Source organism: Solea solea, chromosome 15 (assembly GCF_958295425.1).
Source record: "Solea solea chromosome 15, fSolSol10.1, whole genome shotgun sequence".
Lineage (NCBI taxonomy): Eukaryota > Metazoa > Chordata > Actinopteri > Pleuronectiformes > Soleidae > Solea > Solea solea.
The window spans coordinates 19120467-19148222 of NC_081148.1; the positions used below are offsets into that span (position 1 = coordinate 19120467).

The 27756-nt window shown below is 42.0% G+C and overlaps 1 protein-coding gene across 1 annotated transcript; it reads left to right on the forward strand.

Moving 5' to 3' along the window:
• Window positions 1–1277: 1277 nt before the first annotated feature.
• On the forward strand, window positions 1278–25802 carry loxl4 (lysyl oxidase-like 4). The gene is made up of 15 exons (XM_058651967.1): window positions 1278–1356; window positions 2846–3186; window positions 4258–4565; window positions 4653–4867; window positions 11267–11305; window positions 11713–11926; window positions 12025–12202; window positions 16882–17036; window positions 17127–17294; window positions 17660–17822; window positions 17915–18158; window positions 19206–19321; window positions 19577–19713; window positions 22908–23019; window positions 23112–25802. Exons 2-15 carry the CDS (start codon window positions 2862–2864, stop codon window positions 23180–23182), a joined length of 2445 nt encoding a protein of 814 aa, XP_058507950.1. The 5' UTR covers window positions 1278–1356; window positions 2846–2861; the 3' UTR covers window positions 23183–25802.
• The last annotated feature ends 1954 nt before the right edge of the window (window positions 25803–27756 follow it).

Sequence of the window (27756 nt, forward strand, 5' to 3'; positions counted from 1 at the left end):
CGTCTATGAATAACCCCTGCCGCCTTAAAAAGGTGCCCACTGAGGTTTGCTTAAAACCTGAAATACAGTTGATCAACACAACACCCTGAGGCCAAACATTTCCATGTTGCTATATTTGTCCCAGATCCTCCAGAAATGGCTCAAAAATAAATAACCAGGTTTCAAACGTTTCAGAGAGGCCTGAGCAGAAACTCTAGAGAAACTCCAGACCTGAACTAATCACTCACAAACACGGCCTCATTTTTTAATCTCAATCTACACTGATGAGTTGAATCTTCATATTTCCTTATATACCATAATGACAGGTTACACTTAGTAACATAAACCTATTCTCAAAGTCACGTTCACCATGGCTACGATGAGGCCGGAACTATTTTAGAGTTGGTGGTTTGCAGCCATCTCAACGAGGAAATATCTACCCTGCGGTGCAGAGCGCTTCTTTAGGACACTTGAAACTCGATGTTTGAAACTATTCTGGTGCCAGCATCCTTCCTGTTGGTTACATTTACACACGTTTGCACACCCTGAACTTGTGCAACACTTGTGCATGTTCGACAGCGTGAAGCGGGGGTGAAAACGTACATTAAATAAAAAAAAAATGGAGATAATTGTAATTAAAACATTAGAGACAAGCTTGTATATAATTTAATGTGATAAATATTACCTAATGTATTATTATTATTATCATTAGAATTAGTATTAGTATTATTAATAATACTAATACTAATAATAATAATAATAAAAAGATAAAAATATGGTTCACTGTTGGTCAGTTTGGGCCAGTTTTCATAAAAAAAAAAATGGGCTGCAGGAATAACGACTGGTGTAAAACATGTTCAGCCTATAAGAGTAAAAAAGCTTTAAAGAAGCCCAATTACAGTAAAAAGACTTCTAAAAACATAGTATATTGTGATTAAATAATGATTCATGCTGAGAAATAATCCCATCTTCAATCTTATCTGTGTAGAACAACCCCAAGTTGCATGTTTAATCTCAGAATTCAAGTATGAATGAGGGTGAAATCACAAAGTTCCCACCAGTGGAGGGAGCCTGGCTGCTACTCGGATGATATTTTTAGATTTTATTAGACTGTTATAATACTGCCTAATAAATCTGCTTTCATGCATTTTTTTTTTTTTAGCATGTGAAATAAGTTAACACTTCTATGAGAAAAAAAGGGACCTGGAGGGAAATAGAGCACAGGAGGGAGAGAGAGGGAGGCAGGGAGGGATACAGGGAGAAGGAGGGAAGAAGGGAGGATTGACTAAGGAGAGCATTTAGTAGACACACTCCTTCACTCAGTCACTCTCCTTTAAGCAGTGACGTCCTCCACTGCAAACATTCGCTGCCTGCCAGGTGAGTTGACCTTACCGTCTCCTTATAATAACTAATATAACTTTATTTCTCCGATGTTTTAATCTAGTTTTATTGTTACCTCTGACTGTAACAGGTGTTTTAAGGGCTTTTCTAGAAACACCCATTTGATGATTATCTCCTTACTTTAATTAGAGTCATTTTAAAGTCTGCTGTGAAAAGCAACATTTTAACAATTACAGAAAAGAAAATGTGTTTGATTTTTTGGTTGTGACTCTGCATTAAACATCCACAGCAGAAGTCAAATTTAAGGCTTTTGCAGAGTTGTTTACGCTGTACCTGCTTGTTGCCAGGAAGTCTTGTTTTGTTTTTGAGAGATTTTGTGTAGTTTGAGCTCGGTGTCGTCACGTGGCCTGCAGTGCTACGGCGTCTGTCTCTAAATTACCGCTGACACTTGTAAACCTGCAGTTACAACCTGCTTCATGGTGTCTGGTGACTTTTCCCTCGGGGCAAAAAAGTAACATTTATTTGCGTAAATTGCGCGTAAATCATACAGCGAGTGAAATGATACGGTTGACATGAGAGAAAGGTATTCATTATATACGTTTTGGCACTGATTTATGCTGCAATGCAGGGTTAGGGGTTGAAATACGTCAAGTGTCTCTCTGGCTGTGGCTATCACATGTTATCAGCTTCCATTTGTTTCTTGGCAACAATGGATGAATTCTGCCACTGACTAGACTACCTGAATACTTTTGTCCAGAGGATGTCACCGTTGGTCTGTGGCTGACTTGTTTAGAAAAGGACTCCCACCTATGGGCACTTTAGTCTCAGGACGCAGAGAAAATTGAATGAATTTAACACCAGACAATAAAATAGGGTATGTACTTATTAGGTAAAAACATATATGACATAACAACGTAGTGTATTATGTGTCAATCGATCAGTACAACTTCACCTTTTGAAGTTGTACTGATTTAACACAACGATGTCCCACCACACACACAGAGACACACTCAACTGCATAGACACATATTATTCATGCACACTAAAGCCAGAGTGGTTCATTCAGAATGGAAATCACAAACAAAAAGGAGATTAGGAAATGCTATCTTATCAGTTTGCAAATGATGAGGCAGAGTAATAAGTGAGTCAATCAAAATGAACCCAAACGTGTGTGAGCTACGTACTCATACTGTTTATCTATGGTGCATCATTTCAATTTTAACAATCACTGCTTCTTCTTCTTCTTCTTCTTTGAGCCTAACACATGCAAGTAGTTATTGTACGGACATTTACTCCTTAAACCTGGTCATCAGTGTTTTGATTTTAATTTTTCAAACCAAACATTTTACTTTAGGTTAACTGTCAATTACCATAATCTACTTGAATATGTTCATATATTTTCAGAATAAAAGCTCTGAATTGTTTTTCTGGCGGGCCAGTTTTGGCCCACGGACCACCAATTGCTGACCACTGGCCTATACACAGTTTATTTCTGCCACAAAACGTGTCTCATCTTTACCTGCAGGCCTCCTCCTCCAGTCATGATGACCCGCGTCCTCAGTGTCAGCTTCCCCCTCCTCGCCCTCCTCCTCCTGCTCTCCCTCTGCTGCCTCGCTCGCGCTGAACCTCGCCGGAGCTCGTCCTCTCAGCGCAGGTCGGCTCGCGCGCCCGCCGCCAAAGTGCGCCTGGCGGGCAACTTCCCGCGGGAGTTGTACGAGGGCCGCGTGGAGGTGCTCCACAACAACACCTGGGGAACCGTGTGCGACGACGAGGTCAACATCAAACTGGCCAACGTGGTGTGTCGAGAGCTGGGCTTCCAGGGTGGCATCACGTGGGCGCACAGTGCGAAGTATGGAGAAGGAGAAGGTGAGAGCTCTGCCAGCTTCTGCAAAATGATAAAATCCTCACTTTAAAAGCCAATTCTATCTTAAGAATATGTTTGTCAGACCGGAAACTCAAGTTTGTAAACCTCTCACACCAAAGTCCATTTAAACATTCAGTGTTTTAAGCTTGCGAGGATACAGGAGCTCCTCTTCTGCTGTTTCCTTTTATGGTAAATTTTATGGTAAATTTGTGTCACTGGACAAATACTTTCAAACACCAAAGTCACAAAATAGCACATTTGAAGTTACTGATGGAGGCAGCAGTGGATCAACGACTCCCGTGTGCCTGATTTTCTCTAAGGATTTTGGTCAGTGGATTTGAAAGTGACACAAACTTGAGAGAACGGCGTCATATTTTGAGAAAACATAAGATACTGTAACTTATCAGGTGTAGTTTTTTATGAAATAATGTTGCATCGTAGCTTAAATCTTTTTTTATTGAGAGTGAGCAGAGGCTGGTTTTTAGTGACGGCGGCGCTCTTGGTGACATTGTGTCAGTGCCTCAAATATTTTGGAGATTGAAGAGATTCAGCGGTAGATATGACTGAGACCTCCCAACTCTATCGCCTCCCAAGCTTCCATGCTACTGTGTGCACGGTTTTTATGAAAAGACCACCAAATAAGACATCCAAAATAACTAAAATCATAAAGTGACAAAGATAACCTGTAAGATTGAAGGCTACATCTTGTTAAGGTTGCCTGGCAGGGCAAAATTATGGACCCAAAAGGCCCATTTGTTTCACAATAATGACAGCATTCACTTTGCCAGAGTTGTCGTGGTTTATGGGCCTTCTTTACTGCTGCTTTTAAATCCAAATTAAAGAGAAGGTTGAATGGATTGTAGGAGTACGAGCTACATCACCCTGCTTTGTAAAATATGGTGTATCAACTGCTAAACACTACGGTGCCAGCCCTTAATTAGCATGCCAGTAAAAGTCAAGTGTTAAAGGTCTTCAGGAACTGATTTGGACCCGAATGCATTGTCAAGACTGTCGATCGAAGAATCAATAAAATGTACAATCAGTGAATTAACAAATGGTTTATTCCTTCTTAGGCCCGATCTGGATGGATAATGTACGTTGTGACGGCTCAGAGAAGTCTTTGAAGGACTGCAAGCACAATGGTTGGGGGGTGAATGACTGTAAACACTCTGAAGACTTGGGGGTGGTGTGCACGTCGCAGCGCAGGCTGGATCAGACAGCTGGTAGACCCAACCACACCACTGCCAACAGGCCCAACGGCAGCCCTGCACCTCAGTGGCAGGGCCTCGTAGCCACTCGCAGGCATCCAGGATATGGATATAATGGAAATGGACATACAAATGAGGTCCCCAGGTTCCAAAGACACCACCACCTCTACCAGGTAAAGCTGTTGGCCAATGATACATGGCTGTGTTATTCTTGGACAGACGTTTAATAGTAGATGTGCTGTATTTTCCCCACCACCCAGGGTAACAGTAAGGTGCAAATCGAGGAAGTCCGACTCCGTCCAATCCTCATGGCTACCAAGAAGAAAACCCTGGTCACAGAGGGTGTGGTGGAAGTGAAGCACGCTGGGAGATGGAGGCAGATTTGTGACATGGGTTGGAGTCTCAACAGCAGCCGCGTCGTGTGTGGGATGCTTGGCTTTCCAGAGGCTATTCAACACAACGTTAAGACATACAAGTGAGTATGAATTCGGTATTAGCCTGCTGAACCACATGTTGAATGAAGAGAAACGCATTCTGAAGCAAACAAAACCACATCAGAAAGGCGAATAAACGTGCTAATCTCCAACATTTAGCAAGGACATTTCTAAAATATCAGTATTTAAGGAGTCAATCATGCTTAAAGCTGGAGGAAGCTACTGGAATTTAACAAATTAGTGTCTATCATGATGGACTTTGTAGCCACAGTTGCTAATGCTGGTGCTATAATGTCTGCCATATGCATCAGATGCATTCTGGCCAACAACAATCACCAGTAATAGAAAGAATTGTCTTGTCTGAGAAGTGTTTCAGTTGATGCCTCCACATGCGAGTCCCCTGTTACAGCCATTTGGAATTAAAGTCTTTCCTTTGCCTTATCTTCTTTCTTCAGCTCCGTCTCCGTGTCCCTCTTTACTCCCCTCTCTTCGTCCGTCCGTGGATGATGATAAAGCGATCCCTGTCCCTTTCCTGCTGCCCTTCCTCTACACCTCCCTTCCTCTCACCATCATTGCCTCTTTCTCACCCTCACTCCCTGTGTCTTTCCGATGCTATCTTCGGCCCGCAGCTCTCAGACAAACGGCCCCACTTTAACTTTTAGATTCCATTGCCGAGGTGCAATATCAAGCGCTGATTGTACTTTAACTGTCCCATAGATACTGTGTGTGTGACAGTTAGCAACTGGAGAGTGGGATGAGGATCTGTGCAAGGGGATTGTAGTGTTTACTAGAGGCCTGAGTCAAATGCATCCCATCATATTTATTCTAATAGTGTGTCTGTGCGCTATAGTATCCAGACAATGCACACTTTCCCATCAGTGATGGAATTTCACAGAGCAATATTGCAGCTTTTATTCATTTTTTATTATAATATTTGGCTTCCGTTAGGTACGTATATGACCATATGGAACATACATCATACATCCATCTTCTACCACTTTATCCTCCATATGAGGGTCACGGGGTACACCCTAGTCAGATCGCCAGTCAACCAACCACTCACATTCTCACACTTACCGTCAATTTAAAATTGACCTAATCCCCAAATCTGCCCGTTTTTTTGGACTGTGAGAGGAAATCAGAGAAACTGGAGAAAACCCACGCTCACAAAGGGGAGAACATGCAAACTCCAAACATGCAGAAAGGCCCTTGACTCCTGACACTGTGAAGAAAGGGTTCACCGGCTGCCTTTGGTCGCAAGACCATGATAGTGAATATAGGACCATCGTCTAGGAGCCATGACATAAGAAATCGCCAGAATTGTTTCGTGTTGGTCATCGTTTGTCTGGGAATTATTACACCAAGAATTAAATGCACTGCATTTACATGTTTCCTTTGACACTGACCTACAGTTCCTCTCGACTCGTTTCCTAAATAAAGGGCTAGAAAAAACACGGACAGTGGTTTTGGGGAAGGCTCTACTCGTACACCACAGGAGGACCACACATTAGCACAGAATTACTCCAGTGCTATTATAAGCCTGAACAGTCTTTGACCATTCGCTGTCCTCAGTGGAAAGGGGAGAGGAACCATTTGCTTGTCGCTCCTGGAGCTCTGCCTGCTCTAGGTGATTCACAGTTTAGCTATTCCTTTCCTCTCCCGGCCTGCGTTAACTCTGACTCAACTGACGACAGACCGCAACATCTGCTGTGCACTCTAGGTGCTAGATTCCTCGTGCTACTGAAATGCTGTAACAGTTGATTTATAGACCTTCCAAACTTTTTATTAACTTTACAAATTGTCCCCCTCCTCGGTGTACACTCAGACCTGCAGAAAGTATTTGCTGTGTTGCCCTTGAATTAAGCTATCACCATTGAACTCTGTGTGTTATTGGGAACACAGTAAAGCCATAACTGGATCCTATTCTTGGAGGAGGACATCACCGGGTGTCATATCTTCAGCAATAAAAGGTCCTTCAACGGAGCTGGCCTGACTGTACACAGTCTGTAAAGGATCATTTATTAGAGCCAGTCTTCCCCTGCATTGCAGGTGTTGACGTTCTCATGCCTCTGTGTGAATTTCTATTATCGGAGAGATTTATCATTCAGTGTACAGGAGAGGAGATACAATAAACCGTTGAGTGAGGAGTTAGATGGGTAGATTTGGCAGCTCACCAAGAGGAAAGATATGATAGAGGACAGGGACGCTGCAGCTCGTAGGGCTCGGAGTGACGCATGTGATAGTGTTCGTCTTGGTTCGTCTGTCCTGAGTGTGACCTGGTGTTTTTCGCCAAAGCCTCACATCGGCCTGAACCACGATGGTGTGTTTGTTTCCAAATGGGTTCCTGTTTTTGATCTCTTACAGATGCGTATCTGTTCTCTCTCACTGCATGTTTTTAACTTCAGACGGGTTGAAGTCGCGCACGCATGCCTTGATGTCCTAACTGCCAGCAGCGATACAGTCGGTATTTTAACAGCTTTTTGTCTCTAAAGTGAGGATGACACGTTATCAGTGTCGCTGCATGGGGGGGGGGGAGATGTTTAGCGAAAATGTGAAGTCGTGGAGCATCTTCATGGGACATGTACTGCACAAGGACTGTGTTGCACGGGTTGACCAAATTTAGCCAGTGGCAGTGGCCTCGTTTCTCCACCTTGCTCCGAGTCTCTCCATTCGATTCTTAGAAATCCCAGATCATGCCATGTCTCTCAGCTCGCTGTGTCTCTTGGATGAGACTCTGAAGATGCTGTAATTACAGGTTGGTCGGGAACCAAGGCTCTTCTGGGTTTCTGCTGAGGGTGAAAAAACACCCCCAATTATAGCTGTGTGTGCGAGCGAGAGAGAGAGAGAGAGAGAGAGAGGGAAGGAGGGAGAAAGAGAGTAAGACAGACTTAGTGCATGAGAAGGGAAGAGAATGAGAAGACGACGAGGAGATGGTGAGAGAGTGCCAGAGCAGCAGCAGTCAGTTGAGCCACATTTTCGCTTGTGCTGGTGAAATATGTCCAATTACAGCAGCAGTTAGCAGCGCGGCCCGCTGTGTCAGCAGCTGTCTGTCTTCCTCTGTCACCGTAGTGATTTGGGGACTTAACCAGCTTTTTATGTTTAATTATGTTTCAGCCGAAATTCTCTTATGACCAGGGTATCATTTCTAGGCTTTTGGGTGACATTTTGTCCGAGTGTGGTTTTCCTGTCTGATGTCTGTGTGATCCTCCTCAATGACCTTCTCTCTCTAATTTATCATCCCATCTTTTAATTTCTACAAGCATGCCAGTGGCTGCTTTTGTGGTTTGGAGCAGACTGTGGAAGCCAGCTTAAAAACTAAGTTGAATCATAGTGATATTTTTTTGTCTGGTAAGATTCTTAAAGTAAACAAAATATTTCACAGTATCTTAAAATAATCTCTGCATGAGAAATCATGTATAATCCTTTACTTTTAACAGCTATACATGGGAATATTTTAAAGTGGACCCAATCAAACTAAACTTTAAACCCCGATAAACTGTTTCCTAATATCTAAAAGATACTGTGCCCTACTGTTACAGTAAACACAAGAACAACCCATACGTTGTACAAAGACGTTTGTTTTTCAATGAAAATGTTAGATTTTTTTTTTTTTTTTTTAACAAAAATGTAGTTTTAAAATGTACACGGGTATTTGTTTTTCAACATTAAAACAAGGAGTAACGCCAGTGAGTATAGTGTGAGAACAATAACACACAAACAGTGAGTAAGAGGCGGGTGCACTCCCTGTCATTAGCCTCTGTTCTCTTGACTCAACAACAAGTGCTGGATGCACTGAGTGCTGTAGAACATATAACATTCATACTAAAATTTCATACAAAAAAAAAAAAGGGTTCGCAAACCCTGGGTCGGGGACCAGAACCGGGTGTTTGGTTGGACCAAATGGGGCCATGAAAAACATTAAGAAATTGGATCATATCAGTGGCGGTCGGCTCGAGTTTTCCTATCTTTTGCGTTGCAAGGCCGTGTCTGTGTGCATGTGTCACTGTAGCGAGAGTCTATGGTAAAGAGTTTTATTGCCTGTTTATTTAAATTGTCCATGTATTGTATAAATTATTGTGAGACTGGTAGCGCCCTCTACCCTCTATGGACGGCGCGCCACTGGATCATATGCTTTTTCTTGCCCTTTAAAGGAGTTTCAGCATGAACAGAAACAAGCGTTGTGATACAGTCGAATGAAAAACTTGCACTTGCAGCTCATGCAGTAGTCCTGTGTTGGTTTGTGATGAGGGGAAAATGGTTAGCTGATTGGTCTGTGGTGAGGTCACAAACAAGTCACAGACATGTTTGCCTTATGGGAAAATGTGTGAGTGTGTGTGTGTGTGTGTGTGTAGCTGTACCGTCTTGCCCCCGATGACATGTTACTGCAGAACCACATGTTAGAAACATTGAAGTTATTTTTTTAGTGTAAATCAAGACCGTTGATTTAAGTGTTAAAAGCTCGTCGGAGGCAAATTACAGCAGTTCTCGTGACGTTGCTTTTTTTAGAGGCAGAAATGTAATTTACCGTTATGAAATTGTTTTTGCCTCATCTCGTGGAATGTGTGACATGGCTTTGAAGACGGTTATTTAAACACTTGAGATTTCATTTACAGATGTTCATAATGTCAGAACTTCATTTTGCTCCTCAGAGGTGTGGTTTTTGATTCAAATGGGCCGAAGAAACAACCTGAAATAGTATCTACAATTTGCAAAACTCCTTGATTTTACAACAAACGATTTTAAAAATAAATGGACGCGATTTTCAAAAAGTATTAAAGAGAGGTTTCCTTCTGGCCCGCTGACTGCCTGTGCAGCATCAGGAATCAGAAAAGCTGTAACTTGATTTTGGAAAGTGTATGACTTCACACGACACACATGTCAATAACAATGCCTCTCTTGATTCCAAGACCCTTGACGGGAAACATGTAGAGAGTTCGTGCCAGAAACACAAATATTGACCCGCCTCTCTCTCTTTCATACATGGAGTGTGTTTTAATGAGAATTTCTGCACTGAAGCCAAAAAAGCCTGACAGCCATTTAGGAATCCCACACCTGTGATACCAAAGCTCTTGAGAAATGTGTCTGTGTTTTGACGGAGCTGATGGTACGTGCACTGTGCAGTGGATTTTCTGGATGTCCTGGCACGGTCGGCTCTGTGTGTCTGCCAAGAGAACAGAGGGTTTTCTTCTTCATCATAGCTCTCTCTCTCTCTCTTTCTCTCCCTCCCTCCCTCGAGTCAGCCAGACTACTTATTGGTGCATAAACGTCTGTTTCTCTCAGAAGTACAGCACACCGCGGCCTCGTGCCAGGGTTTTTGTTTGGATACTGTGTTTGGTCAAACCCTGTTTTCCCAGAAATGTTGTACATCGCTGATTTTGGATGTTATGATTTTTCTTCGGAGGGGGGAATGTGAGTGGCTTTGAAGGTTAACAACATAGTTCAAAAAATATCTTGTGGGTTGTTTTTTTTTCTATTCCTTTTATAGCTTGTACATTCGGAAGTTTTGTAATATCCAATGCGAAATTCCTGTAATCAAAGGGTCTAAGTCGGTTGGTCATGTTTTCAGTGTTGTCTGTCTGGCACGATTACGCCAAAACTACAAAAGCGATTTCCATGATATTTTCTGCAGCGTTGGGGCATGACCCAAGGAACCTACTACATTTTTGAATGGTTGAATGGTTGTTTGTGTCTATATGTGGCCCTGTGATGGACTGAATCGAACTGTCCAGGGCGTACCCCACCAACTCCCTATGTCCGCTGAGATTGGCACACGATGGATGGATGTAGTGTATGTACTACTATCTACTTTTGCTACAGATTCAGATAATAATGTAGATGTCTGACAGAGGTATGTGTTCTTGGCACACGTTCTAGTTTATGTCATATAAAAGGTGAGTTATTGTGCCGGATGAAATTACCCAGCACATTCCTGTTTGCTCATTGCTTACGTGGGCGTGTACAGGAAGTACTGTCGCCGTATAGCTCGGGAGCATATGATACACTGACCACTTGCTCTATACATAAACACAGTAAATAGCCAACAGTCTGCATTCCAGATGGAAATATGTGCAACGTGCGGAACCTATAAAGCAATCAAGAGAGACCAAAATCCACTGAGAGAACACAAGAATAGTGCGTTCTTTTTTTAAAGGCCCTACCAGTCATGAACATCTACAAACCTAAATTCATCATAAAGCCACATGCGCGGCTTATTCCGGCTTTACACGCAGACGTTAAATTTGGAGCTGTGTGATTCATTTTTGTGATAAAGTCGGGGATCTGAGCTCAGCTGTGACTACTTTAAGTCGTCACCAAAGATGCCAGTAAATGTGTTTACTCCCTACCCGTGTTTACATGTCAAACAAAGCACTTTTGGGTGATACCTTTTCAAATACGCACAATAAATGTCATCGAACTGACGTCCGCCTTTGTTCCTGCAGGAAAATATGGGACACCAAGGTTGCAGATCCCTCAACAAGGTAATGACAACATTTCTAAACCATGTTTGATGACTGTGTAACTCTGAAATACTGTCAGATGTCAGATTTCATTTAAAGACCTTGAATATACATATATACGTATATATATATATGTATATATATATATATATATATATATATATATATATATATATATATATATGTATGTGTCAAGGTTACACACTGCCAAGATACAAAGTATCTTGACCCAACTAGAATATATGGTGTAAAAAGAACAATGTTCCCCTTACCTTACATTTTCAAAAGCCATTACCATTACACTAAAATAAAATCCTGACTAGAACCCTGATCACATCTAATCAAACCCTTATGCTCCTGCTGAACCATATCAGATGAGTGTTAAGCTCTTAAACACATGTTTTTTTTCTTTTTTGTCTTCTTTTTAGATTGAGCATAATGGCAAAGAAGAAGGGATTCTGGGTAGAAAAAGTCCACTGTCTGGGCACTGAGAACACCTTGTCTGAGTGTCACGCTCAGCTGTCAATCCCCCGCAGTCCCACCCCTTGTAAGAATGGAAGACATGCAGTAGTCAAGTGCGTAGCAGGACCCCAGTTTGCTCGCATCTCCTCAGGAAGACCCCAGGCCCCTTATCCAGCCGTGGTATGATTCACATACTCACGCACAACACAATGCAGTGTGTTCAGAAACGGCAACATGTATAATAAGCCATAGTATATTCCCTTTGTCGCCCTGTACAGCCTGTGCGTCTGAAGTCCGGCCCCAGGCTGGGTGAGGGTCGCGTGGAGGTTCTCCGAGACGGAAAATGGGGCACCATTGTGGACCATATGTGGGACAGAACTGCAGCCAGTGTGGTGTGCAGAGAACTTGGCTTTGGCTCTGCCAAGGAGGCCTTGCAAGGAGCTTTCATGGGTCAAGGTGAGAGCCAGAGTTTATCTAGTTGTTTTTGAGTCTGCATTGGGATGTTTGAATGTGTTTACTGTGCGTCATGGTGTTCTAGAGGCAGGGCGACTTTTCCAGGCATTTGTGTCTACCAGACACCACACCTGTCTGCCCTGACCGATCAGATAATGTATGTACGCGCGTGTTTATCTCTCTCTCTCTCTCTCTCTGACTACGTATGTTTGTGTGCTTGTGAAGCTTTAAATGTGTTGATTACAGTATCTGCCACTGTGATTATGCGAGGGCTTCGCCAGAGCTACCAGCTGCACAAACATCCTGCACTTGCACACACACACACACGTACAGACTCACACACTAAGTGTAACACTATAAGCCATGGTGGTTTGGTATTTGGTAACTAAAGCCACAGACATAATCCTGTTGGCATCGAGCAAGCTTTTCATTCACCCACTGAGTGCTTTGGTCTTTTTTCCTCCAATTTTAAAGTTCCAGCTTTGGTGACACACAGATTTCAGTCAGTGTCCAGCTGCACTGCAGGAGTCCCACCCTTCAAAAGATGTTGGAATGGCTTCCCCGTGCCTCAGGCGAGAGTGTAGTTTGTAATCATGCTGATTGAGATGAAAAATGGGCGGACAGTCTGCGGATTTCGCTGCTCAGATGCATCAGATATTTTTGACTTCTTTACTAATTCCTGGTAAAGCACGTGGCTTCAAAGTATTTGTCGTCTGGTGTCAATCAGCACCTTTAGTGTTTTCAGATGACTGTGTAGATTCTCATTCATCCTCGCCAAAGTTCTCCTAAAGTCACCGATTCAGTAGCAACTGGACTTGTGACCTTCAGAGAGTTTATGGTTCAGGTTCATCGCGGATCCAGCCGCCTGAGTCACATGTGCATGTATAATTGTCAGGAGTCGCCCAAAAGCTTTCAAATTTCCACCTAGACGACGGTTTCGCGAGATGTAACCACAAATTTACATTCGTGTCTCACATGATTATGTGTGTGACTGCACCATATGTGTATAATAAAATCAGTCTCACAATTATAACATTCAGATGTGGCTCTGCAGTTTGGGTTTGGTTTGACTAAATGACACATTTACCTTCCACGTTTCCTGTCTCACCCCTGGAAATGCAGGTTTCCTATACCGTGTGTCCTGAGTTCCTTCACACACACACACACAAAAAAATAAAACTTGGCGGTCATAATTAAACATTCTCCAAACCTTGGATTGCATTAAGAGATGTGAAATGTAGTTAAAGCAGGAACACCAGTAAAACCTTATGTATCCGTTATCTGTTGCTGCTCTTTTAATTCATCACATCCCTGACGTAAGCAAAAAGGTTTTTTTAACGTTTAGTTGATTTATCTTCAGTGCTACTTCCAGTCCAGCTTTTATTTCATAAACAGCGTTGCCAACCACGTGTGTGTGTGTGTGTGTAGTACACAAACATACAATTTGACTTTGGCTTTTACTTTTCTACAACAAAGCTGAATGATAGAGTGCACCAGTTCAAGTCCATGATGTCGTGATTTCTGCCTGTTTCCTGATGTGAGATGAGGTATACAGTGTGTCAGCGGTCTGTACAGTATACAGAGTGTGTAGTCATTGGTGTTTAACCCCTACTATATTTGGTAACTTCCAAAACATCCAAAACGTTACCGCAAAGTCTTTTAGAAACACATGGATTTCACTGAGCCAATCAGCAGAGATCTATGGTAATATCTCAAAAACTAATGATGGTAATTTGATGAAATCACTCTCAATCATCTAAAACATGCAGGACAGGAGTCTCCAAGGACCAGGATTGGGAAACAATGTTCCAAAATGTTCTAAAAAATTATGTTTCTTTTCACTTTATATAAAAATATACAAGAAAAACACAGATATATAATTTTTTTTACCACAGACAGGCAAGGAACCACCTTAACAAAAGGAAAATAGTTACACTCTAGGGTTGAAATGTTGCCCTGTAAAGGGTTAATGCAACTTTGACATGCTTTACGAAGCAAAAGCTTTATGAAATGATGAGAATTGTTTACAATGTGAAATACGGTGTCCTCATTGTACTCATCAGTGCAGGGAGCATATGGATTAATTACCACGTCCTCGGATCAATATCCCTCTCTATGTCAGCTCGTTTGCACTTTGTGCTGCTGCACACATGTGAACCAAAATAGCAGGTGCACTTAGAAACGTCCACACACTGTGTGTGTGTGTGTGTGTGTGTGTGTGTGTCCAGGAACCTACCACTTTGTCATTTTTTGTTGTACTTTTTTTTAAGATAAATATACTTTGTGCTCTTACTTTCTTTTCTCTCAGACACTCGTATGCCATCGCAGGATGATTGGACTTCAAAGTCCGCCTCACAGCTTCTTGTGTATAGCACAAGTCTGTTCGACATTTTACTGGGACGTATAATTTTCCATGTGCTCAAAGGCCACATAAACGCAGGCCTATATGTTGCTGGAAAAAAAGCCTAAATTAGACTCTTTGATGAAACCCTCACAGAGAAAAATCGTCCTGAAAGGCTGAATTGTTTAAATTGTAGTTTTGTGCAAATGTTTAATCAGCGCAAGTAGTAAATTCTATTTAAACAGCACCCATATTATGGGTTGTATTATAACGTGCTTCCTTGACATTATCACTTTGCGTTGCACTTGCTTCTGAAAGCATGTCAGACAAGGGAAACACTCAGGGATTGTCAGTCTAATCTTTCAGGCAGCAGTCTGTAGCCAAAGGACCCCACAGGAAAGCTTTGAATTATTTATGATGAACAAAGGTGATAAAGGTTGTGGTCGACTGGCCTTGTTGGCTGGAGATAGTCCGTGTGACAGAGCTTCCAATGTGGTCTCACTAATCTGATTGGTTGCAAATGTACACTGTGTCGGCCTTTAACTTGTTCGTCGGCTTTGAAATCCTGTTAGAAAAAGAAAACATTGTGATGCTGGTTAGCTTCTTCCCAAAAAAACCCACACAGGCAGACACGACTATTTACAGCCTTACATAATTTAGTAATTGGCTGAGAAACAGACCCATCTGACGACAGAACATTTGTGTTAGAGTTAAAAAAAGGAGACAGCCGTTGGAAATAACAACACTGCACACACTATATTAATGTGCCTTAAAGTGTGTGTAATTTCAGGGAGGAAAAGAACAGGGTTTCCCTTGTAACCACTAACCAACTATTCGTCCTATTCTCAACAAGAATGTGACCTATGTTACCCTGTTTCCATATCCTAGATTGAATTTTCTAATCTGTCCAAATGATCAGTGGCATCTGCCAAATCAAATTATATGGCAATTAAGCTCAAACTATATCTTGTAAAGACTAAATTTAAGACACCACATTTAGATCACACACACCCACTATTGCACTACAGTGTGTGCTATCATTATTACACCTTCTACGCTGAAGTTTAAGCATTGTTCATTTCTTTGAAATTGATGAAAGGGAGAATCGTAAAAAAATATTCAAAGCTCTGTTCCAGCTCCATCTGCCAATGTTCTAACTCCCGTCGTCATTACTTTTATCATCACCATCAGTGTGTTAAATTACAGGGTCAGTGTTTCTATTTCCTTACTTCACCAAGATTGTTATTTTACCGTGTAATTTTGCTTGGGAAGTACATAGACATATAGTGGTCTATACATACATCAGGGACTAAAATGCTCTGAATGACTGTGTGTGTGTTTGTGTGCATGTAAAGTGTGTGTGGCCAGCTTCTTGGAATTTATTTCAGGCTTTCGTGGATTTCCCAAACTAAGGTTTAAATACAACGTGTCACTGTTCATTTGGAGAATCATGCAAGTGGGCTCTATGTTTGTCTTGATAACTCAAACACTGGGAGCTTGGATGTACTCTGTGGCCTTTAGCATGCAGATAGAGACAGAAGTGGTTTAGATGTGTCATTTTCATACGTATGAACCCACACATGGTGACCAGTTTGGGAGCAGGCCTTCAATCTACCAAAACCAACAGAGAGACAGATTGGGTTCGGCTACAGTTTGGTCTTCACCCTTTCAGTCATCCTCCTCTTCACCCTGCTTTGTTGGGTTTTCTCGCTTTCCCCCGGTTTTTGTGGTTTTTGGTTGTTTTATTTCAATACTATCCAATTTCCAACTTTGCAATTTGTGCCTTTTGTTTAAAGAAAACATTGCAGCCATGGTTTGTTCTGTTTTGTCATGTACTGCCATCAGAGTGGCAGCTGCTGTTTGCCTTCAGAACACTTTTTTACACCATCATTCATGTTGTTTAGAGATTATTTGGGTTTAAAGGACAAACAAGCACTAGTAAAAGAGATGTGTTCAACCAGGGTGGTGAACTACACATAGTGTTGTTGTTGTCGTTGTGCCAAAAGCAACAGAATGGTGGTAGTGAAGTGTGACAGATGCCAAAGTAGATGTTGCTGGAGCTGCTGCTTGTCGTGCAGGAGCATTTCGTCATGACAGATTCTGTTGGATCGACGAATTGAACAAGAGAAATCTCATTGAAGGCAATACAGAGTCTCACTGTTCTCTGTGTGATAAGCTCTACTGATTTGACTACATCTATCGTGGAGGCCCCTAAATGGTGGAACCTAAATCCAAAAAGTATTGCCTCTTAGTTATGCCCATGTTTTTTCAATAGATACAATGTCATATTTGTATCTACAGTTTGTAGTACTTAAATCTAACACATCGGCTCCTTCTGCAGGCACAGGACCGATCCATATCAACAGTGTCCAGTGTATGGGCTCAGAACGCTCCATCCTGGACTGCTACTTCCAAGAAGTCCAACCGTGGACGTTCAAACATACCCAGGATGCCTCAGTGCGCTGTAACATCCCCAAGACTGGCATGGAGAACACCGTAAGTAAACTGCAGCACGACACCTTTGTTATAAGGTGTCACTGATAACAAGTCACCTAATTCAAACCCCTGATTTTAATGTATTTGTAGGTGCGGCTTGCTGGTGGTAGACTCCATTCAGAAGGCCGTGTGGAGGTTTTGTTGGAGGTTGGGGGTCGTAAGCGCTGGGGCTCTGTCTGCAGTGAGAACTGGGGCATCAACGAGGCCATGGCGGTGTGCAGACAGCTCGGCATGGGCTTCGCTGTCAGTGCTCATGAGGTAACAACACTCTCCGACCGAGGCAACATCCATAAACGAGAGCGGGGCAGCAAGTTTGTCACTTTAATGAGTAGGATGTCCCGAATAAGCCAACAATAAGGCACTCCCACTTAAAACCAATTCCGGTAATATTTAAAATATCTGACTTTAGTAGTCAGAGGCATCAATCCTCCAAGATTTGTCAAACTCTAATCAGCAGTGCCTGAGTAATTGATGGAAGGACAGTCAAATCGATGTGTAAAAATGGAGGCCAATCCATAGTCGCAGCCCTTTTATTTACTTTGTTGGACTTGATGGAACTAGTCACTGACAGAAACCCTGACAAGCTTTCTATAACGTATGACCCCACGTCCTTTCTTTGACAGGACACCTGGTACTGGGCTGGTGACCCGAACGCAGCCGATGTTATTCTCAGCGGGACACACTGTGTGGGCACAGAGCTTTCAATTCAGCAATGTCGTCGCAACAACCATGTCCACTGTCCCCGTGGAGGCGGAGCTAAGGCTGCTGGGGTCAGCTGTTCCGAGAGTAAGTTGAGCCATCTTCGTGTCGCTCCCAAACTTCTCCCCTCTGGCTATGTTTGAGTCATAACACAGCCTCTCACCTCTGACTTCCCTCAGCGGCACCTGACCTTGTCCTGGATGCCCAGCTGGTCCAGGAGACAGCCTATCTAGAGGACCGACCCCTCCACCTGCTGACCTGTGCCAACGAGGAGAACTGCCTGTCCTCGTCCGCCGCCAGGATGAACTGGCCCTATGGCCACCGACGCCTGCTGCGCTTCTCTTCTCGCATCATGAACCTGGGACGCTCTGATTTCAGACCAAAGGCTGGCAGAGAGAGCTGGACATGGCACCAGTGTCACAGGTATGTCATTACAGAAGAGTTTATGCAAGCTGTTTGCTGTTAGGACGTGCAGGCTGCCACCGTGAAATGAGCTGTTTAAATACGTGCTGTACGTGGGATGGTGCAGTTGCCCGTTATGGTTAATCTTTTGATAGAGGTGCAGTTTAGAGTGTCCGGGACACAGGTGAACTGTGAAATATTCCGACACTCCTGTTCTCAGCTCAAAATTGCTTACGCATGCATTAATGACATTGCTCTTTCCAGGTTGTGTAATTTCAGTTATATTTAATTTAATTGCGTTCAATTGCTAGCAGGAAAGAAAACATGCCACAGTGTGATGTGCCAGGACTCGTACGATTTTAGAGAGAGGTCTGCACGGCACACGCCACACGCCACATGCGCTTTAAACATAAGAGCCTTTGTGTGTCACAGGGCCTGAGCAGCATTTTGTCTGTCACTTTTAAATGGACGACATGTTGTCCTCAAGTGTACCCTTGACACATTCCACTTAACCTCTCAGTTTATTCCACTGTAAGTTAGTTTGCTTGTCAGACTGTGTCTCTGTGACGAGAGCATTTTCCGTCACTTGAAGCCCACGGTCCGTGCCGTGTGAGATGTGTCTCAGTCAGTTACGCGAGACCTGAAACAGAGATGTCATCTTTTCAGATTCCTTAGTTGCCGTGCAGCACGTGAGTGTGTGGAAATGACGGTTGAACCATTCCAGTGGCCATGGGTCAGGTGTAATACAAAGCACAGGGAAGCCCATGCACACCTATCTGGCCTGCCTCAGTGTGTTACAACAACACATCAGATCTATGAGCGTGTGTTTGAAAGCCCCCCATTCACTCAGAATGAGCACACTGCTGCAACCAAGCTGTCGCTGAAACAAGCTTCTGAGAGAGGTGTTATGGTGACACCCATGCTCGTGTTCAAGCAGTGAGGTCATTAGGCTACAAGCCATAGGGAGCCAGTGTTCAGGTTGTGTAAATGCACACACTGATACAGTAGAGGGACACACCAGCACACACGCACACTCTCTTACCCAGATTTCACCCTCTGTCATTCCAGGCACTACCACAGCATCGAGGTGTTCACGCATTACGACCTGCTGACTCTAAATGGCACAAGGGTTGCCGAGGGACACAAGGCCAGTTTCTGCCTGGAGGACACGTATTGCCCCGATGGTAATTTTCACCATTCATTAGTCCCAGTGAAACACTTGTTCCTATTAGCGACAGTAATTTAATACCAGTATTTTAATGACATCTAATTTAAATTTTTACTTTGTGGTTAATGTTCTGGATCGCTCATGTGAAAAAGCAGCATTGCATGTTGTCTAATGCATATCAGAAAGCTCTTAGAAACAATAAGAGCCAAGCCTTAAATGTTATGATGATGTTATTACTGATAATATTGCTGTGTGTGTGTGTGTGTGTTAGGAGTCCAAAAGCGGTTCTCTTGCTATAACATGGGTGACCAGGGCATTTCTGTGGGCTGCTGGGATACCTATCGCCACGACATCGACTGTCAGTGGGTTGATGTGACCGACGTACGGCCAGGAGACTACATCTTTCAGGTCAGAAGTCATTTCATGTTATCTACACATGCCCTTTCACAGTTTGGGTCAATTATTTACTGCGGTTCACAAGAAAATCATGAGAAAATCAACCGCGATCCGAAAAAAATACTAAAAATACTACAGAAAAAAATGCAGCCGGGGTGCAAAGGCCTTAAGTGTTTTAAGTAAAAGTTAGTTAGCAAGAGTGAGAAGAGAGGATGTCATGCTCTTGTCTTATATGGCAAACATGAAGCTAGTGTGATGGGCGAGTTAACGTAGAATAGCACAAACTTCAAAAAAGCTGATTTGGTAAAGAAACTTCAGTCAAACATGAAGTAAAATGCTCGATAAAAAACACATTATGTTATACTAACAAAGTAAAATATGCTAATGAATTAGCTTTTATATTGTTAGCTTTGAACAGAGGCATGTCTCCAGTATGTTTTGCTAAGCTAGCTTACTGGCTAAAGACAAATCCAGCGACTTTTCAAATTTGGATAGAACTGACAGTGAAATAAATCTTTTCCTTAAATTGCAGGAACATCAGTATACTACTGGGTAGATCATTCATTGAAACCTTTGCGTAATAAAGCAGTCTTTTTCTGTATTTTGTGGCTATTGTCACAACAATTGTTGAACTATAATTTAAGAAACGAATATCACTTTGAACACCATTCACAATGTTTCTCTGGGTAATTGTCTAATGTGGCTAACGCTGTCCTTGTCAGCAGAAACTACATGAGTCAGTAAGACTAACCAATGCAGTTATGGTGGAAAACACAAATTGGTCACCGGATTTGTCTATAGTTTTATATTTAGCATACATCATCTTTCTCTCTCAGCAGAAAACATCAAATAGCATGTTTCCCAAAGCTTTATTTAACTCCTCCTGTGAGGTCATAGATATTGTTCATAAGCGAGAGGTTCACAGGCTGTCATGGTGGATGTCATTGTGGCTGGTTGAGGTTTCCATTTGTTCAAATGAAACATTGTGAGCTTCACCCTCACAGTCATCACCTCAGCCATTTCTCTGCGCCTGTCATTACCTTGACCTGGGTCAGTCAGTCGAGTCACTGTGGCGACTCGACTAAAACACATCAAGGACTCCATCTCCCATTATGTCCTATTTCCTGCTACATACTCACCATGGCATGCAGCAGCCCTCAGATCTTAGTACAGTAGCATGCTGCAAATTACATCCCATTGCTTATAATGCAACTTACTGTCGGAGAGTTCACACTTTTCTTTGTAATTACACTTGTCTGCTCTCGATGGAAGATGGATGGATTTATTTAATTTACTCATAATAGATGTAACTCACGCATATATAAACACATGTGCTGTATATTTTAGGCTTGTTGAGCAGGTTGTAATTATAAAGTGGTACAGAATGTGGAGGCAGAAAGTGAATGACAGAGGTGGACAGAAATAGGACTTAAAGAAGTTGACAGACGTACAGTATTAAAGGTGAAAAGGTCAGGTTCATTTGAGGAGAACGGCAATAACCCAATTTAGAAGAGGGGGAAATGAAAAAGAGGAAAGCTGAAATTATGACAGGATGGGGGTTAAATGTATATCTAGGCTACGGTATTGGAAAAATACAAACTGCTTTGTTAAAACTGTGTTATTTCACTTGTCTAGTAAAGTGCACATGATGTCTGACTCTTCTGAGCCTGGGCTTAAATTTACACATAGATTCTACAGGCCTTCCCTTGAACCACCCATTGCTAATGAAACATCAATTACCCAAATTAACTATTGCCTCCCTTTAGTCAAGCAGCACCTACTCTCCCCCTTCCATTAGGAACGGCTAATTTGCCACTGAGGAATTCCTCCTGCCCTGTTTTTATTTTTATTGCCACTTTCTTACTGAGTAACACATTCTGGCAGTGAACCAACCTCCTGCAAAGGCCTCATACACTCGGGTCCTACACTGTAATTTACCCTGATTTTGAAATTAAGAGACAGTTTTTGTGCATTCACTTACTTTTTTGAATGGTTTCCTCTCTTTTTCGGTGTAGCTTGCGCTCTTTCTCCCCGTAGCTGTTTGTAACCTGTACTTAAAGAGGGTGTAGCAGTTTACAGAGCAGCTATTAGAGTAAATGTCGTCTCAGTATTATCACCAGACCAGATTAAGAGAACGGTTGTATCAGCAGTTATAGAGCTGCTCTTCAAATGATAGACTATTAGCACAGCAGCTATTAAAATAAGACAGATTTCAGACATATAAATATGCATAACTACACTATTACAATAGTGTGAGGAGCAGGAGCTGGGGGCTAAATTGTGGAATAACCACATTCTATGAATCAGCCAGTTTAATGTGGGCGGAAGTTTCTTTGTTTTTCATACGTGTTATAAAATATTTAACAATGGGCTTTCCTCAAACAATCTGCCAATGTGAGCCGGGCATTGCATAACACATGGTGAATGTGTTTCAGACCACATGCTACTCAGTTCGTAGACGTAGCTGTGGACTATCAAGTGAACATCTTTCCAAAGAGAAGGCACAAATAGGAATACTGTATGGAAAAGTCATTCAAATCTTTATAGATGAGAAAGGGTTGACTGTAAAGACCGTACCAGCCATGAGTGCTGTTTAATAGCAGGCCCTCCAACTATTTGTATCCAACTGGTCTTCATATGAAAAGGCTTAGTATGTATATTGACTTGACCTCCAATGACAATGTATCGCAAATTTTAAGGAAATGCAATTTACGTGTGTTTCCAAGATAAACAGTAAGCAACTTCATTCATTCATTCAATAACACAGTACACGGTCATGTTTTGTTGCTGCTAACCATACTGTATTATTGTAGTAGCTGCTTCTTGTACTAAGTACTAAGTCAAGGGATGATGTGGTTTCCTCATCATTCCTCCTTTCATCCAACATTTTTCCAGTGCAGTGAAATGTGGAAGCTTTGAGTCACATCATCCCTCATTTGCCAAATCTTATTCCACTGCATTACTTTTTATGATCATGATTTTTTTTGTTTTTTATGTACAAAATAATTTAAAAACAAATGATAGAAACTCACCCATTGTTTGTCTGTGAACCTCAAGATACAGGGTTCGATGAAAGTGGAAAAAAAAGGACGTGATTAATGTTTTGTGTCGCACTGATGAAACACACGACTGCGCTTTCTTAAGCTTAGAAACATCTGTGGTGATTCTGAAACAAGCTCGTGAACAAATGTCGCATTGGTTTGCAGGTGGAAGTCAACCCCTCGATGGACATGGCCGAGTCTGACTTCATGAACAATGTCATGAGATGTCGGTGCAAATACGATGGCCACCGAGTGTACATGTACGGATGTCACGCAGGTGAGGACAGAACGCCGTTCCCCGTCTTCTTACTTCATATCACGACCTCCTCTCCTTTGTTGTTAATGTGTTTTTTATTTCTCCCCAATAAGGTGACGCTTACAGTGCAGAGATTGAAGACCTGTTTGAGCATCAGAGGCAAATCACCAACAACTTTGTGTAGTCCACGCCGGGGCTCAGTACGAAGGCTTTCCACTGGGGCCTAGAGACTACTCAGGGTGGGCTGAGGTCGATGGCCCTACGCCCTTGGGACATTAGCACCCTTAATAACAGAGAGCACACAAAATGGTGCCTGTTCATCTCCTCTGCAGATGTGGATAAAATATTCATACGAACATCTCATTACAGCAGCGACCAACGAAGAAACTCTACTCTCAACTCAACAGCCAATGAAAACAATAGTAGAACAGGCGCCTGATGGCTCAACACTTTTTTTTGTTTTGTTTTTTGTTACTCTAGTTATGTAAGAACCTATAGGATATTGTTTCCAACTTTACTGATTTTTGTGAATGTGGACTACTAGTAACTTAAGTTAGTTATTCAAAAAAAGTATACACGTGAAAGATCTAATGTTACTATTGATAATCTGTCACTTAGACGATGGGGATGTCGGGAATGCTAGAAGAAAATGTCGGGAACAAAATCTGAATTGTGAGTTTGTGTAATGTCTTTTGCAAAAGGCTACGTTAGTGCACGTGTAGCAAAAATGGACTAATATTAGCTCTTTTGCCATTATTTTACCCAAACTTCTTAGTTATTGGATCGTGTGTAACTGTTAGTTTTTACATTACTTCAATATTGGTGCTTAGTGGACTTTTATTAACCTCGCAACATTTCAGGTGAACAGTGTTGTCTGATGCTCTTTTACACTTAGTCGTTTTATTATTGCTTTGGTTTTAACAAAATCATCGTTTAGTCAAAGTGTAGTTGTGAATTCTTGCTAATCATCTGTAATAGACAGGTAAAGAGAGGTCAAATGATTTTTATGGAACAAAGCACTTTATCTTTGAAACATCAGTATTCCAGTTTTCGGTACCACAATTTAAAAAAACAATTGCTCCCAAATTGACTTTTAAGGGCATTTATCAAATATTACTTTACATTGTTTTACATTTGAGAACGTGAAATATAAGGTTTGTGAGTAGTTTTCATATTCTACTATTGTACTATTTATGCTGTACCTTTTATTTATTCATGGATTCACACTAACACAGCATGCTCAGTCATGAGTTTGTTAGTCAGCATTCACTTAACAATACTGTACATTTTAACCAGGGAGAGAAAATGATTTCATACAGTAAATCTAGCATATAGTATTGTTTTCCATGACACAGATTAATAATATTCTGATTTATTTTTATTTTAGTTATTAAAACAACTGTTACTGTACAGTTTTTCTTTTGAAGCCTCTCACATGGGAGGGGAAACCATGCTGACAAAACCACAGTATTGTGGTAGGCAGGCAGGCTGGGTTTTGAGAGCGTATAAAAAGCCTTTTAATTACATCTGTTTGGGTTAGACTTAAGGTTATGGTTAAGGTTAGGGCTATAGCAAGTGCTTCATGACGAGACACTATAGAATTGTTGCACGTGAAAGGGAGCGAGGATTTAAATCTGAACTAGTACAGCTAACTACGAGAGAGATTTGGTGAAAGAGACTGACGGGGAGAAAGAATGAGAACGTGAGATAGGAGGGGAACAAGGTTGGAAGGCAAGGACTTATGCAGACATGCAGTTTTCTTTTTTGTTTTTTTTTTTACTACCAGAGCTGCTTTTTTGTAGGCAGCCATATGACGACCACAAGCTGGCATTTTCAGCTCCCCAACGAGAACAACATGTTTGTCTGGGAGAAAAAATAAACTCTCAATTCACGCTTCAACACAGTAAACAGTGGCCGTATTTTATTTTACGAAACCTTGGCCGGCTAAACCGTATCTTTCGACACTCTCTTTGCTGAATAAGTAACTTTTTAGCGCCACACCAAACCATGATGCAACTCCATTTTCTTTACAACATGGGACTTGGGTGTTAATCATGTTCTTTTTACACCATTAATGTGCGTTTGATGTGTTTTGACGTATGGCCTCAGCGGTTAAACCTGTTACGATGATGTCCAATGGACAGTTTCCAGGACACACAATGGAAAGGACACGTCTCTCATAAAGACTTGTGTAGACTTCATTAACTTCTTTAACAGATCTGTCTTCCTCCTCATTGGCCTTCACCGACGGGATTTTTGAATTTGAAAGTCTGAAAGTCTAGAATGAGTATTTGCTGATACACTCTTTATGGGGGGAGGGATTATGTACAGTTCATATTACTATGGTCTATTCTGTGTTATTTAAATTTATATGACATTACATAACTTAAGTTGGTTCACAGTCACCACTCTCATTTTATTTACTGTATTTTTTTTACCCGTGCTTTAGCACTGGGATATTGTTTTCCATGGCCAGTTACACTTTTATTTTGTCTTCAAAACACTGAGAGAGTGCGCCACATGGCGCTTATCAACATTTATATTCACAGAAAGCTGTGCTCTCAGGGACTTGGACCTCATCTCAAGAGTAAAAACATATTTCATAGGTTACTCTCAGCTGTGATGCATACATGATGACACCATATCTTTCCTTTCTTCAGCACTTGGTGATAAACTCTGTTAAGTTTTCCTTGACGGAAGTTTGAACAATTGTGGATACACACTGGCTGAGTTCAGTGGAAGAACAAATCATGATGCTTTCATTCATCATTACTGTGAATCAATAAAACTTCATCACATACTAAGCTGTCGTCTGCTTCCTGTCTCCTTCTCGCTGTTAATGCGAAATGCAAAATATTTGTTGTTGACAAAGTGGCTCAAATGGTGTGTTTTTGCTGCATCAAGTACAGAGAAGAGACTGCTTTTCATGGAGTGTTTTCCCTCCATCAGCACCAGTACGTGTGTGTTATTTTGTGGGAAGATCTGATAAGAATACATCGGTTATCCAAGCACTGTTGAGTTCAGGGTTTTTGAAGCTGTTAACAGATTAGTGAAGTGCCAGCTCTTTATTTCAGAATGGCCAGCTAAAATGAGTTTCCCAAAAGACCTTTCATGCCGTTAGATTTTCTGTCATATTCGCTGTCATTTAATCCTTTACAAATACTGTACATCATGGGAACTGAGAAACTGCCTCAACAAAAATACACAAAAGTCCTCAGACAGGAACTAAAGACTGAATTCAAGCATATCAAATCTGGTAGAAATGGGTGGGGTAATCAACTGTCTGGGAAGGAAATTTACTCTTAACAAAAATCTGATTTGATCACGGCTGACACATCCACCCAGAAAGAAAACAGCAAGGCTGTGAAGTGGTCACTGGCGGCGGTGAAACAGCTGCTGGGCAAACAGGAAAGTGATACGTGGACGCAGAACACCTGGGTTCACAGAGTGTTCACAGACATTCAGCATCTTTACACGCACGTTAAGCATCTAACTATAACCACACATGCACATGTACACACAAAATGAACAGCTACAGTGGGCTGTATGGCTTATCTTGAATTATATTAGGTCTTAAAAAAACTTTTGGTCACTGAAAGTGCAAGTTAGAGATAAGTCATGTTGTTCCATTTCCCCCCCCCCCCAAAGAAAGGCCTAACATTATCTCACCACACTGGCAGACATCAGATACTTGTGTCTAAATCTTTAAGCTTTAAGAGAAAACAATTTAGGTAAGTGAGAATTTGATTGCATAATCAGGAAGGCGGGGTTAACCTGTGTGGACCTGCTTCCCAAGTGGAACCCAAGCAAACTGATGAACTCTATCAAGATGAATCAGAATAAGGAAAAAAAAAAACATAATGTGAAGAAAAGTGGGAATTATGAGCAAACTCCATTCATAAACACTCACAGACCGCGCAGTCTCGTTTTTATCCTCGCAGACCCACTTCCTGTTTGCAGCACGTGTTTTTATTCAGGAGGCCCCATTGCCACCCCACCCTGACCTGATGGGGACCACAGTAGCTCCACAATGGAGAGTGTGTGCACTCTGTGAATGACAGACCTGTCCATACAAGCTAAAAGGACACCCTCCCACCCCACAAGCTCCACACACACACACACACACATACAAACAACTAGACTGCATGGCAGGTTTTGCCGTCATCCCTTTTGGATGCAGTGTTCCATGGTTTAAACGGCAGACAAACATTTAAGCATTTTTTTTTATCAGTCCTCAGATAACGCGTGTCGCGTCTTTGATGGTAGGAACCATCGGGACGGTCATGTTTGGTGCTGCCTTCACGATGACTTGCCTTTTTTGTCACGTTCAAAGCAAGCGGCAACCTCCAGTGATGTCACCCATAAGAATCTGAACTCTTGTTTTGAAGCCTTGAGAGTCAGATTTGGCCAGTGCCAGGTTGAGACTGTGCAACCACAAGTTCGTAGATGTCACCTAGACAACCTTATGTACTTCCTCTAAATGGGAACATGAAAGTGACAGCATGTGCTTTTGATGAAGATCTGAAACTAGTGATTGAGACCATTCACTTCTCAGTGGAATTTTTAGGTTTTCTAGTTTTCTTAAATAGCACATTATTTTGATTTTGTGAATTATCTTCGGATGAATGTACGCCACATATGAGGGGACACCACTGTGATTGACAGCTCATATTGTCCAATAGGAGCCTAGTTGCAGGTGACGCCTCTGAACGTCTGGTAGCAGGAACGTCAATATGGAGGCAGCCAAATGACGAATCT

Coding starts and splice junctions, on each gene's coding strand:
- loxl4 (XM_058651967.1), top strand. CDS start 2,862: ATGATGACCCGCGTCCTCAGTGTCAGCTTCCCCCTCCTCGCCCTCCTC. Junction 3,187..4,257: donor GAAGTATGGAGAAGGAGAAG/GTGAGAGCTCTG, acceptor ATTCCTTCTTAG/GCCCGATCTGGATGGATAAT. Junction 4,566..4,652: donor GACACCACCACCTCTACCAG/GTAAAGCTGTTG, acceptor CCCACCACCCAG/GGTAACAGTAAGGTGCAAAT.